We start from the raw sequence: 13,381 nt of genomic DNA, 5'->3' as shown, positions 1-13,381 counted from the left end.
TTCCTCAGACTTTCAAGATCCGAAAATTTGGGAATGCCATGTGGAGACTTGCGCATGCACCCTCCTGTGACGTGTCTTCAGCAAGCCCAGCCAGAGCCTTTCAGTGGGCTCTCTGGAGCCATCTCCCAGCTCTGAGCTGCTCCGGACACTATTAATGCGGGCCAAATTCATCCCTGGGCAAATGAAGCCGTTTGAGTTTCAAAATTATATTTTGTCACTGAGACTATGCGGGGTCAGGAACTGGAAAGTATCTGGGTATTGGTGATCGGTCTGAAATTGAAATTGAAAATAGAGTCCCTAGTCTTTTTTTTGACTCAGCATCATATCAGGCTGTTCTGTTTGTAATTACCTGCTCAATGGAAAGCTTGATTTTTATTTAGCAGTTCTCCATGCTTTACTCCTCATTTGTGGCTGTCTTCTTGCTGTAATTCAGATTAATCTTATATTCAACCATAGTCAAATAACATATTTTCTAAAGCTACGAATGTTACCATGAGGGTCTGTTCATACTCTATTTCTTTTTAGCTGACATCTTGAACTCATTGTCCTCAATCATGAGTGCAAACGAGTCAGTTTCCTACCCTGCTGCAGTATCTTGAAGTTGGACACACTATCCTCTCCTCCCTCTCCCAGGCATTACTGTTGGTTTTCTTTCATTGTCTCTACACAGTCTGTCTTTTAAATATTTATACTTCTGTAACATTGGAAGACATCAAGGCTGTGGTTTCTTTTCAAAATGTGATTTTCCTAACTCAGTTGTCATCATACTTCCCATCATTGTTATTCTTCAAATAATATGTATTGCAATCTTAAAATTTATTACAAATCTCTCTATTACAACTAAAAGAATAATGTCATCTCTGCATCACTCTGTTGATGGTTTTATAGGCATGTTTGAAATTTTGATTACACATGTTTATGATACCTGAGGGAGTTGTTCCTGTGTTTCTCAGAAGGCTACTAATGGAAGTTAGCCAGTCTACCCCATGTGCTAGCAGCTATTAGTATGGAACTGCCTCTGATTTTGACTCATCTCCTGGGACAAGTAATTGTTGTGTTCAAACAGGGCTATAATTCTTATCCTGCTGGCTCTCTCAGTACGCCCCTAGCTATTAGAATCATTTAACATCTCAGCACCTGTTAACAGCAGTGTAAATATTCAACCCTGCTTGCATGCAGGTTATGAGCCGTATACTGAGGAACCCTGTGAGGCTAGCCTTTTTTAAATTGAAGCTTCTGACTACTCAATTACTTGTGTTACTAGGGTGTATAATAAAATGTCTATTTAAAGGAAATGATAAGACAAGTCAATTAGTCTGTTGCTGGGGTGTACAATGAAACAGCTGTCCAAAGGGACTGATTACTGCTGACTGAAAAACAACAGGTAAATGATCTTCACAGATTGAGGCTGCAGATAATTTCCTCTCTAGTTCCACACTTGCCTAAAACAAACGTGAAGTTCATTTCTTCAAAGAAAAGATGCATGTAACTGAAAAATATTTCTATGTCACTCAGTAAGGTGATAATTTTACCACTTAGCAGAATTGTTAAAAAAAAACTATTTATTTTTCCCTGGCAGCTTCCATTTCTCTCCACAATTCTCTCACCTTCATCTTATCTGGCTCTTCTCTTCCGCACGTGTCCGTTTCCAATCCTAACAATAAACTATCAACAAGTATAATCTCTTTCAATCTTGCATTATGGTTTCACTTTGTTTATCTCTAACTACAGTATGTCGTAAGATTTTGAAGCTTTTTACACCAGTCTTCATCAAGGATTTCCACTCTCTGACAATCTGTCACATAGTGCTAAAAGGCATTTAAGTTTTCCTAAAGCTTAAAACCTGTTATACTCACCGCAGATAGCTCTGGGCATAGGAAACAGTGTTAGGTGAAATATAAGCATATTTAGCATGACCTGGAGAATAGACTGTACATATCGATGAAAATACTCATTTGAAGCAGAAGTAGGCCATTTGGTTCCCTGAGCTGGACCTGTCATTCAATAAGATGGTGGCTGATCTGTTTGTGTTTTGAATTCCACATCCACCTCCCAATAACTTTTGATTTCTTTGCCTAATGAGAATTTATTAAGCTTCACCTTAAAAAATATTTCATGGCCCACTTCTGAAGCAAAGGTATCCACACAACCCACTGAGAGCAAAAGTTCTTATCATCTCTGTCTAAAAGTGTAACCCTTATTTTCAAAACAATGTCCCTTAGTCCTGGATTTGGAGATGCTGGTGTTGGACTGGGATGTACATAGTTAAAAATCACACAACACCAGGTTATAGTCCAACAGGTTTAATTGGAATCACTAGCTTTTGGAGCGCTGCTGGTGTTGTGTAATTTTTCCCTTAGCCCTGGAAGCTTACACGACAGGAAACTTCCTTTCTGTGACCACCTTGTCAAAACCATTCAGGATTTGATGTGCTTCAATGAAGTCACCCTTCATGCTTCTAAACTCCAGAGAAAACAAAGCCCAGTCTGTCTAACATTTCCTCAAGATATCCTGCTCATTCCAGATCCCACTCTAAATGGTCTTCAATGCATGTGCATACTTCCTGTAATAAGGAAATCAGAACATTCGAGGTGTGATCCCACCAATGCCCTGTGTAACTGAAGCATAACCACCTTACTTTTGCATTCAATTCCTCCCATAATGAATGAAAGAATTCTATCAGAAACAGAGAAAGATAGATCATATGCCCCTTTGCACCTAATCCACCACTCAGTTTGATCATGGTTGATCATAACTTCGTACACAGTTCCTGTTTTCTCCCTGTACCCTTTGATTCCCTTAGCTCTGAGATATACCTAACTCCTTCTTGAAACACTCAATGTTTTGACCTCAACTGATTTCCGTGGCAGAGCATTCCATGCATTCATTGAGGTCTGGCCCCTCTTGTGCGTCTTTTCAACTTATGCTTTGTTGGAAGCTGACAAAAGAAAGAACACCTTGCTCGCTCACTCACCAAACTCTGCTCCACTGCACTCTCTTAAGAAGCAATGGAAAGTTTCTGTGTATCAACCTAACATTTTGAGGACTTTTAACATGAGGGTTTTAAGTTTTAAGACTTACATTTTATAAGGAAACCATTATAATTCAAGATTCCTTTGTTAGCAATTGATTTGTAACACAACAAAAATCATATTCAAAATCAAGGATGTAAACAACCTCGTTTCAGTATGTCTTTAAATGAAGGAGAGAGATATGGAGTACTGTGTGGAAGGGGAAGCAGGGGAAGGACCAAAATGTTTAATCCCAGACTAGTCTCCTGTTTTCTAAAGCAAAGAATATTAGCAAAATTACTGTCTAAAAGCATATTGAGTCCATTGGCCACAGTACCTGGGCAAGCTTGATTTTCATTAGTCTGTGGTGAAATGTTCAGAGATCATTTCTGAAAATAAAAGTTTAGAGATTAATATCAGTGAAATCTTTGATATTTTAGTGTAAGAATTCAATGAAAATGGGAGTGGAAAATGTTCAATACATAAGGGGTGATATGACTGAAAATGTCTCCTTCATTTTCAAACCATACTAACTGCAATCCAAAAATCACATGTTTTGTCAACAGCAGCAATATTGTTCTTGGCCAGATGAAACAGACCAAATTAATAGCAAGGACAAATGCCTGTCCAGACTTGTCACTATTCTATGGAGAACAGTCTTGGAGAAAAAGGTTTTAATGATCATAGAGCCCAGAAAAGCACAGGGACCATTTAAAAAATGAGAAACATTCATATCCAACTTGAACCATCAATGTTTCAATAGTTAATGAAGTAGATTCAGGAGTTGATGTTTGATACTAAAGAAGTAACTGTTACCACACCATTGAAAATTTCAGATGCTTTGCATAAACTAGCTACCTACCAGTATGCTGCTGCTTTTCCTGATTTTGTTGTGAACTTTTAGCATTGTGATTGCATACAGTTTTAAACTAAACCTGATACATTACTGTATACTGCTCCCATTATTATTTGCAGCACATCCAATATCAGTCTTTTGGACGTATTGGTAGTTACTAATGTCATTTTTCTTTCTTTTACCTATAGCTCTAATGTTGATATAAACTATTTCTGTTATGTACAACAAGAGAGCCTCCTCCATTTCTCACAATTTGCACATCCCCAATTTTTATTGGTATTTGGGGAGAGGGTTCACTGTAGGCTGAGTCATTGGAGTATGCATTGGGCTGCAGACTATCAGTTACTCGTATGTGTGTAAAATAGAATGGCATATCTCACAGAAATAATGTGCATCGTGAGACTTCTTCAGCAGAGCAAAGGTATTATTTGCCCAGGTATTTGCAGGGCAGTAGACTTCAGATGTAATGTACTGCCACTTTTCTGATGTTTCCTCAATAATGCAACTAGCAAATCACGTACCACGATCAAATCTGAAGAAATGAGGGAGCTGTCCTCTTTACCATAAAATTGATATTTTGGCACTTGATATTTGCAAGTGCAAAAGATGGTGCTTCCCTTTACAGTAATATAATTCTACTTCAAACTGGCTATTATTCTACAGAGATGTAGGAAACAGTTGCTGTATTATCCTAGGACACGTAATTATTTCAGCCCTTTAACCAATGCACAAAGTGATTAGGTAGGCTTACACAGGGTTAGTTAAAATTTGATTAGCATATGATTCATATCCTAGATCCATCAGAGGAGATGTAAATATCGGTCTGTATTAAACATGGTGGAGCATAAGCCAAGAGTATCTTTTGATTTTTAATGTTTTCCTTTTTTTTTCTTACAGCTATTACAACTTAGATGATATTAATCATGACATCATGAATAAATATCTCTCCAACCTCGTGGAGAAATCTCTTGCGGATCTGGAATGTTCCTATTGTATTTCAGTAGGGGAGGTAAAACTATCCTTATAAGCCTATTCATGCTTACTGCTAATCTATATCTGCATTTCATTGTTAAAAGATCCAACGAGAGTGATGTGAGTATTTCCCGCCAGCCATTTTGGTTAAAGGCAAGCAAGATTCATCCTTTGCATTACTCCCCAACCCCATCAAACCTGAAACAACGGTTAATTGCTTTGCCTATACAAATAAGGGAATATAAAAAGATAAGACTCAACTTTGACTTCCATAATAAACTATTCAGCCCATCAAGTCTGATCCATCATTCATTGAGGTCATGGCTGATCTGTAAATTTTCAACTATGCTTTTCTCCTTTTTCCTCATGACCCTTGATTGTCTTGCTGATTTTAAAATGTCTTTCTCTGCCTTTAGTATTTTCAATGACCCAGCCTCAACACCTCTCTGCGGTAAAAATGTCCACAAATGTTCTACCATCTGGGAAAAGAAATTCTTCCTCACCTCCATCTGAACTGGATGAGCACTTACACTGAGATTGTGTCCTTTGATCCAAGTCACTCGCTGAAGAGGAAAAAGCTGCCTAAGAATCTTATTTGTTCTTTTAAACTCCAAAGTATATAGGCCCAACCTACTCAACCTCTGGTCATGGGAAAAATCATTTCTTATCCAGAATCAAGCGAGCAAACTATCTTTGGACTGCCTCCAGTGCCTGTTTATCTTTTCTTGGGAGTTAGTTAGTTCAGTTGGCAAGAAAGCTAGTTTCTCTCTGTCTGTCTGTCTGCCTGCCCCTCTCTCTCTCTCTCTCTCTGTCTCTCTCGCTGTCATGCACTAGCAGCCCCTTGGGACTCTGGCACTATGACAACCTTATCTTTTTATCTTTCCTTAGCTGAGGGGTCCACAACTGTCTTCAGTGTTCGAGGTGGAGTCTGACTAGTGCCTTGTTAGTTTTAGCAAGACTCCTATATTTTTGTACTCCACTTGCTGAATAGGATGCTAGCTTTTTGTGATTCACGCTTAAGGATCTCCAAATCTCTTGGTTCTGCACTGTCTCTCTATTTGGATAACGTTCAGTTCTTCCATCTTTCCTGACAAAATGCATCAACTCATTTTCCCACATTATATTCCACCTGCCCAAATTTTTACCCTTGGTCTTCTGAGGTTTCTCTCCTCCAGGATTAGTTTCCCTTAAGGCAGTTATTGTCATGTTCACCAACAAGTAATATCAACACAGGCTTCAATTGGGAAAACCAACTCTATCAATCAGTCCAGTAAAGCAATTACTTAACCATTCAGCTCCTCCCAGCCACATCTTTAAAACGAATGGGCTGCTTGGAACCCATGCCCCACTCACATCACTGGTTAATTTTCTCAAGGGAGTGGATAAATACTTGCAGGAGAAAAAATTGCACATCTTGGGGCAAAGGGCAGGTTAATGCAACTACTTTGATAGTTTTTTTTCATTGAGCCAGCCCAACACAGTAGCCTCCACTTGGGCTTCAAAATGATGGGGAGACAAAATTGAATAAACTCACTAAGATCAAGGCACGAAATCATAACATTTTGATACATACTGCAACATTTTGGTTTTAACGTTGTTTCAGCCTTTTGTGTACCTTTGTTTTTATCTTATCCAGTTAACTCTCCCAGTTTCTCTGTTACTATAGTTTTAGCAACCTCCTTTCCTACAGGCTGATAAACAGTACTCATTTAGTCATGTTCCCTGCTTTTATGAGAAGATCTCCTATCTGGTCCACCCTTCTTTTGACTGACCCTTTTGATATTTATATTTTTATATACATTCCTTCGATATTTTCTCATTAACCTGACCAGAGATGTTACTACACACCACCTGGCACAGAGATAGTTACACTACCACTGCACCAGATGAGCTCATGTTCCCTTTTATGAAATCCAACTAATTATTCTCATGCATTGACTTTGCCTTGCTTGTTTACATTTTTTGGTCCTCTTCTATATTTCCTGCATTCAGCATTGTTCTTTATGTGAGCTTGAAATTTATCGTAGCTGTACCTTTTTATTAAATAACTACTATTTCTATAAATATTAGGTACCTATTGGTAAATTTCAGTTTTCACCTACTACTATTCTAAAGTGTCAATTGTGACTCAATGGCAGTACCTTGCTCCTGAGTCAGAAAGTTATGCGTTGTCTCCTTTTCCAAAGGAATGAGCACAGATCCAAGTACAGCACTGGTAGATTGCAACTCTAATGCAGCACTCTATCATGTGAGACACTAAACCAAGGTCTATCTTTTCCCTTAATTGAACATAAAAGATACCCTGAAACTATTTCAAGAATTTGGCAAGGAATATATAATTCTGGTTCTGGTCAATACTTATCTCATTCCTGAAGAAGGGCTTATGCCTGAAATGTTGATTCTCCTGCTCCTCGGATGCTGCCTGGCCTGCTGTGTTTTTCCAGCATCACATTTTTCAACTCTGGTCTCCAGCATCTGCAGTCCTCACTTTCTCCAAATACTTAACTCTGCCCAATATTGTGAAGGAATATATTATCTGATTATTATCACATAGCTACTTTTGAGACCTATCTATACTACCTACCTGAGGTTACCATGAAAGTCCCTTCTTCTTAAGCTGAGGTGTAGTGACCCTCAGGTTAAAGTCACCACGAGTCATCTCTCTGTCTCTAATGAAAGACCTTGGCACTTTAGTGGTTTGACCTTTACTGCATGCCAATTGGCTAATAACCACTTTAAGATGGCCTGCTTTCATAAGTTGCTCCATGTACAAAAATAATTTATTTTCTTTTTTGGATATTCCGTAGATCATGATTTCTGTCCTGCTTGTACATGTAAATCACCTAGCCAGCAGTTCTGGTTGTGAGCAGAGATTGGTTCCTCAGAAAGGGGTAGGAAAAGCAAACATATTTGGGGAGCCTCACATTTCTTTCTTTAAGCGAAATATGTCAACATATGTTTGTGTTTCTGCATCAAATATCTTTTGTTTGCTTTTTTACAGTAGTATGGTTTAAAAGTAAATAATAAATCATTTGCAAATCTTTTCCTGTATTTAAGAAGTTATTTAGACATCACAAAATGCATAATTTTAGCTGAAGGTGATGTAATCTATCAAATCAAATCATTCATGTATCAAGGACCTGCCCAAAATCAGTGGCTTCTATAACAGGCATGTCACCTGCTTTTGCAGGTTACTGCCCATGCAGGAAACACTGAAATTTGCTCCAAATATCAGAGGAATGTTTTTGAATTTTAATTCTAAATTCATTTTTAATAAAGCATATCTTTGTCTTGTAGGATAATCGCAGCCTCCAGTCACTGGATTTAGGCCGTATAGCCTCTTATTACTATCTGAAACACCAAACTATGAGAATGTTCAGGAGCCAGATGAAAGCAGATTGTAGTGTGAAAGACTTGCTTTCTGTTCTAACGGTGAGTACAAGGTGCTGTAATGCATTTGCTGGAATCTCCAATCCATCTCACTGAAACGCAGGATTTGCTCATGAAATACGTGCTGAGAGATATTGACAAGGGTACCTTAAAATCTATGCATTGTATTGCAGTTGTAGTGTAATGGGTATGTTACAATAGAAGGTCAATTCACGGAAATTCATTTTGTTTCCTGTCTACATTATTAAGGGCTCTAACTGAACAGGAGGCTACTATGGTCACCATTTTGTACCATATGTCAGAATGTCTCTTATCTGTCATTTATGCTATTTATGATTGGCGGTTTTAAAGAACGAACTTGCAGTTACGTAATTTCTTTTGATATTGTTCTGTGGTAACACTCTAGCCTTTTGAGCCATAAGGTTATGGATTCAGGTCCATTTGGGACATAATTTAAGCAGTTACTCCACTTCAGTGCTATGAGTGCTGCAATGCACATTCAGCAATACTGGCAAGAATGTTTGCACCTCTTGGGCTTAGCGAAAATTGTAATGGAGACTCCAGAAAACCCAACCACCCTTTAGCCAACAGGCAACAGGTGGAGGTGGCATTAAGTCACACAGAATGCACATATTTCACAGAGGCAGCAGCATATGTAAAACTATTAACTACTTTCAGTCAGATTGATTTTTGCAAGGAAGGACTGGGAAATACAATTTGTGGTGATTATGCCTGGTAGTGGAAGGTCTAAACTTTGCAAGGTTGCTTGGATTGGTAGGGACATCTTTTTGGACACATGCAGGGATCTGTTTGGAAATGCTGAAGAGCTGCAGCAAATGTCACAACAATGGCAGCAAATTAGTTGCAAATATCTGGCTTAATCCTAAGGGAGTAGGAGGATAGAATAACTGCACTTGTCAAGGCAACACTTCTTTGTCCTAACTGATTCAGCTACACAGATGGCAGGAAAGAGATTATGTGAAAATAAAGCATTGCACATTTTATAAAAGAAGAGACAAAATAGGCAGGCACTATTGCATATAGATGTCATAGATGCAAGGAAACCAGAGGAAGTATACCAGACCAAGAAATAAAGGCCGGGATGCATGCACCAAGAGAAAGGGTTAGGAATTTTTTCCCTGGAGTATAGGGGTTTGACGGGGTGACCTTCATAGAGGATTATGAAATCATGAACAGCATGGGTAAGGTGAAGAACCAAGGTCTTTTCTCCAGGGTAGGGGAGTCCAAAACTAGAGGACATAGGTTTAAGGTGAGAGGGGAAGGGACCTGAGGGGAACTTTTTCACACTGAGGATGGTGCGTATATGGAATGAGTTACCAGAGAAGGCGGTAGAGGTGGGTACAATTACAACATTCAAAAGTAGTTTGGACAGGTACATGAATAGGGAAGGTACAGAGGGATATGGGACAAATGCAGGCAAATGGGATGAGGTCGGTTTAGGAAATCTGATCAGCATTGATGAGTTGGGCTGAAGGGACTGTTTCCATGCTATTATAACTCTAATGAAGGTTGGGACAACTAATTTTGTGGGGAGGTATACTAAGATCTTAGGTCATGACTGAAAACCAGTGCTGAAGACAGCTGAGGTTCACCTAAGATTATGGTCACAAATGTAGGTCGGAACAATTATAAATATACCAGAGGGAATGATCCTTGCAAACTGCAGGCACATAGATGTAGTACATAGTGCAAGAAGATCTCGGACCACAGGTCTGTCCGCTCTTATGCCCTGCCAGTGGTTGTAGAGGTTACCATGCCTCCACATTTTTGTACGCCAGGCTCTTTCCAGGGCTCAGCAGAAGACCTATCCAGAATATCACAATCAATCACACACTGTCAAATCAAATCTAGTTGTATGCGAGGGGAAGTATATCCAGTTCCCTGTTAATTTGGAATCTCGAGTATCAGCTTCATTCAGATGCATGTATTTCTTGATTGTCCCCACATTGTCTTAAAGGCTCCAAATCAGCAATAAGACTGAATGGAATGAATGAATGAATGGAATGACTATTCATTCACTCAATGCCCAGGTAGTTGGTGACGGCAACCAAGCTTTCCTTCAGATCTTTGCAAAGGTCACTGTTAGCTGCCATGACTACTTCATACTGAAGAATTACCAACTCCCTGAGATTTTTCATCCACCTACACAAATCTGTGGTGAACCTCTGGGGAGAAAAACACAGTGCCTTTTCAGAAGATTGTAAATTACCCCTTTTGGACAGATGCAAACTGAGTACAAATGCACAATAGATGGGTGGTGATAGGGAGTAATATCGAGCAGGCACTTGGCAATCTCGGGTGCGTGGAACTTGTTGTGGAGAACAGCAGTATTCCTGTACAGAATACAGTAGGCAGAATGGTAGTGATTTGCTACGTGCTCGTCTACATTGCACGACAGAGCGACTCACATCTGGACTAGGAAAATTCCATGGCCAGAGATCCAACATCTGAGGAGCAGGACGGTAAGAAGAAGATTGTCATTTCTTTTCTGAAGAGTATGATACAAAGAAGGATGGGGGAGGGCGGCAATGGCAGAGCAGCTGAGAAACATGCCCACATTACCAGGGCTATTCAGTGCAGGAGGGGTCATCACCAGTTATGCCTAATACAAAGCAGATTCAACTAAGATCCTGAGATCTAATCTTGCCATCAGTCAGTCCCTGGTGAGCAGCTTTCATGTAATGAGCCTATTACATGGAAACTGGTTATTAAGGGAAATGTCCACCCCAATAAGATAGAAAAGCAACATCAATGAGTTTGACTCTCGTGATTGCAATGAGGTCAGCCATGTGGACTTCATAGAATATGAGTTCCCTGATTGGGGCTGTTATTCTGGTCTGACCAGGAAGCACTTGCTGACAGATATAAACAAAAATGTCAGAGGATCTATTCAGTCTGAGAGCTGGCTCTGAGGGAGCTGGAGTAGTGTCAAGGACTTTTCACGTGTGAATAAAGGGTGACTTGGTGACAGTACACCGCCTCTGTGGAGTTATCTCAGTGCTGACAAGCATGAGACAGCAAACGAGTCCCATTAGATCCAAATGGAGCAAGATAATTCATTGGCTGGTATCCAGGAGAATGCACAAATGAAAGGTTCACCGACATCTGGTTTGAAACAGTTAAATTGCTCAGCAATATTCAAGACAAAACCAATCAAAATAACGATCTGGTTAAATGGTCACCCAGCTCTAATGGAAATCAGTAGCGGCATGGCCATTTCAGTGATCACAGAGCCAGTCATTAACACAGTTTGTTCTGGACTCCCAACCTTAAATTTGCACAAGATCTCAGCTAGACTGAGAACCTAAACAGGTTGTTCTGATATAGCACACATTTCATCAGTGCAAATTGGCTATAACGCGATTGATGAATTGTGGATAATGCAAACTTTCTACTGAACCGTATAGCAATTTTGCATAGTGATCTACAGAGTGGCCTTCTATACGCGAGGTTGTAGAGGAACGCAACTGTCACGTTATAGCAGAACGAACTATACTGGGGAACCTTAAGGATACAACTTAACTTCTGGTCTTTTATGAGAAGTGGCCGGTTCAGTTATTGTTGATTGTGGTAAAAAGCTCAGGCCCAAGCTTGATGGGGATGGAGTGAAATTGGTTGAGAAGGATTCATCTAGATTGGCTCAACATTTTTCAAATGTCTGAGTGAAGTCCTAATTAAATACCCCAGAGGTTTTTCAGAAAGGTCGAGGATGCAAGGCCACCTTGCATGTTGACCAGGAAGCAATTCCATGATTCTGCAAGTCCACCCAGTGCTATTTGCCTTACTGGCTAAAGTAGAGGCTGAAATCAGAAAGCTAGAAAGCAAAGGAAGTATCAAACCAGTCCAGTTTGCAGAATGGGCAGCACCACTCATACTGATTGTGAAGCCTGACAGGTCGATTCGCCTCTGTGGAGATTTTAATCAAATAGTAAACCGCTTCTTGCAGCTGGATAAATAGCCGATCCCACACCTAGAGGATTTGTATGCAAAGCTGGCAGGGAGTTGTTTTTCACGAAGCTGGATATAAGCCATGCTTACTTGCATTTGCCATGAGATGAAGTTTCCCAAACATATGTTACAATTCATACCAATTCAGGTTTCAATCAATATATGAGAATGCCATTTGGATTGGCAGAGTGTCATAGAGTCATAGAGATGTACAGCATGGAAACAGACCCTTCGGTCCAACCCGTCCATGCCGACCAGATATCCCAACCCAATCTAGTCCCACCTGCCAGCACCCAGCCCATATCCCTCCAAACCCTTCGTATTCATGTACCCATCCAACTGCCTCTTAAATGTTGCAATTGTACCAGCCTCCACCACATCCTCTGGCAGTTCATTCCATACATGTACCATCCTCTGCGTGAAAACATTGCCCCTTAGGTCTCTTTTATATCTTTCCCCTCTCACCCTAAACCTATGCCCTCTAGTTCTGGACTCCCCGATCCCAGAGAAAAGACTTTGTCTATTTATCTAATCCATGCCCCTCATAATTTTATAAACCTACATAAGGTCACCCCTCAGCCTCCGACGCTGCAGGGAAAACAGCCCCAGCCTGTTCAGCCTTTCTCTGTAGCTCAAATCTTCCAACCCTGGCAACATCCTTGTAAATCTTTTCTGAATCCTTTCAAGTTTCACAGCATCTTTCCGGTAGAAAGGAGACCAGAATTGCATGCAATATTCCAACAGTGGCCTAACCAATGTCCTGTACAGCCGCAACATGACCTCTCAACTCCTGTAATCAATACTCTGACCAATAAAGGAAAGCATACCAAACGCCTTCTTCACTATCCCATCTACCTGCGACTCCACTTTCAAGGAGCTATGAACCTGCACTCCAAGATCTCTTTGTTCAGCAACACTCCCTAGGACTTTACCATTAAGTGCATAAGTCCTACTCAGATTTGCTTTCTCCAAATGCAGCACCTCGCATTTATCTGAATCTCCATCTGCCACTTCTCAGCCCATTGGCCCATCTGGTCCAGATCCTGTTGTAATTTGAGGTAACCCTCTTCGCTGTCCACTACACCTCCAATTTTGATGTCATCTGCAAACTTACTAACTGAACCTCTTATGCTCGCATCCAAATCATTGATGTAAATGACAAAAAGTAGAGGACCCAGCATCG

The 13,381-nt window shown here is 40.2% G+C and overlaps 1 protein-coding gene across 3 annotated transcripts in view; it reads left to right on the top strand.

Annotated features, from left to right (window-relative positions):
- The window catches only part of ascc3 (activating signal cointegrator 1 complex subunit 3), a 541,129-nt gene that overhangs the window by 443,061 nt on the left and 84,687 nt on the right, over window positions 1-13,381 (top strand). For all 3 annotated transcript variants that reach the window (XM_043687007.1, XM_043687008.1, XM_043687009.1), the window contains 2 exons: window positions 4,765-4,876; window positions 8,137-8,271. In XM_043687007.1, coding sequence (XP_043542942.1) covers window positions 4,765-4,876; window positions 8,137-8,271 — 247 coding nt within the window. The remainder of the gene's footprint in view (window positions 1-4,764; window positions 4,877-8,136; window positions 8,272-13,381) is intronic.

The sequence above is a fragment of the Chiloscyllium plagiosum genome, chromosome 3 (assembly GCF_004010195.1).
Source record: "Chiloscyllium plagiosum isolate BGI_BamShark_2017 chromosome 3, ASM401019v2, whole genome shotgun sequence".
NCBI lineage: Eukaryota > Metazoa > Chordata > Chondrichthyes > Orectolobiformes > Hemiscylliidae > Chiloscyllium > Chiloscyllium plagiosum.
Note: the sequence above shows the minus strand (reverse complement) of the source record. Positions and strands in the feature narration are given on the sequence as shown.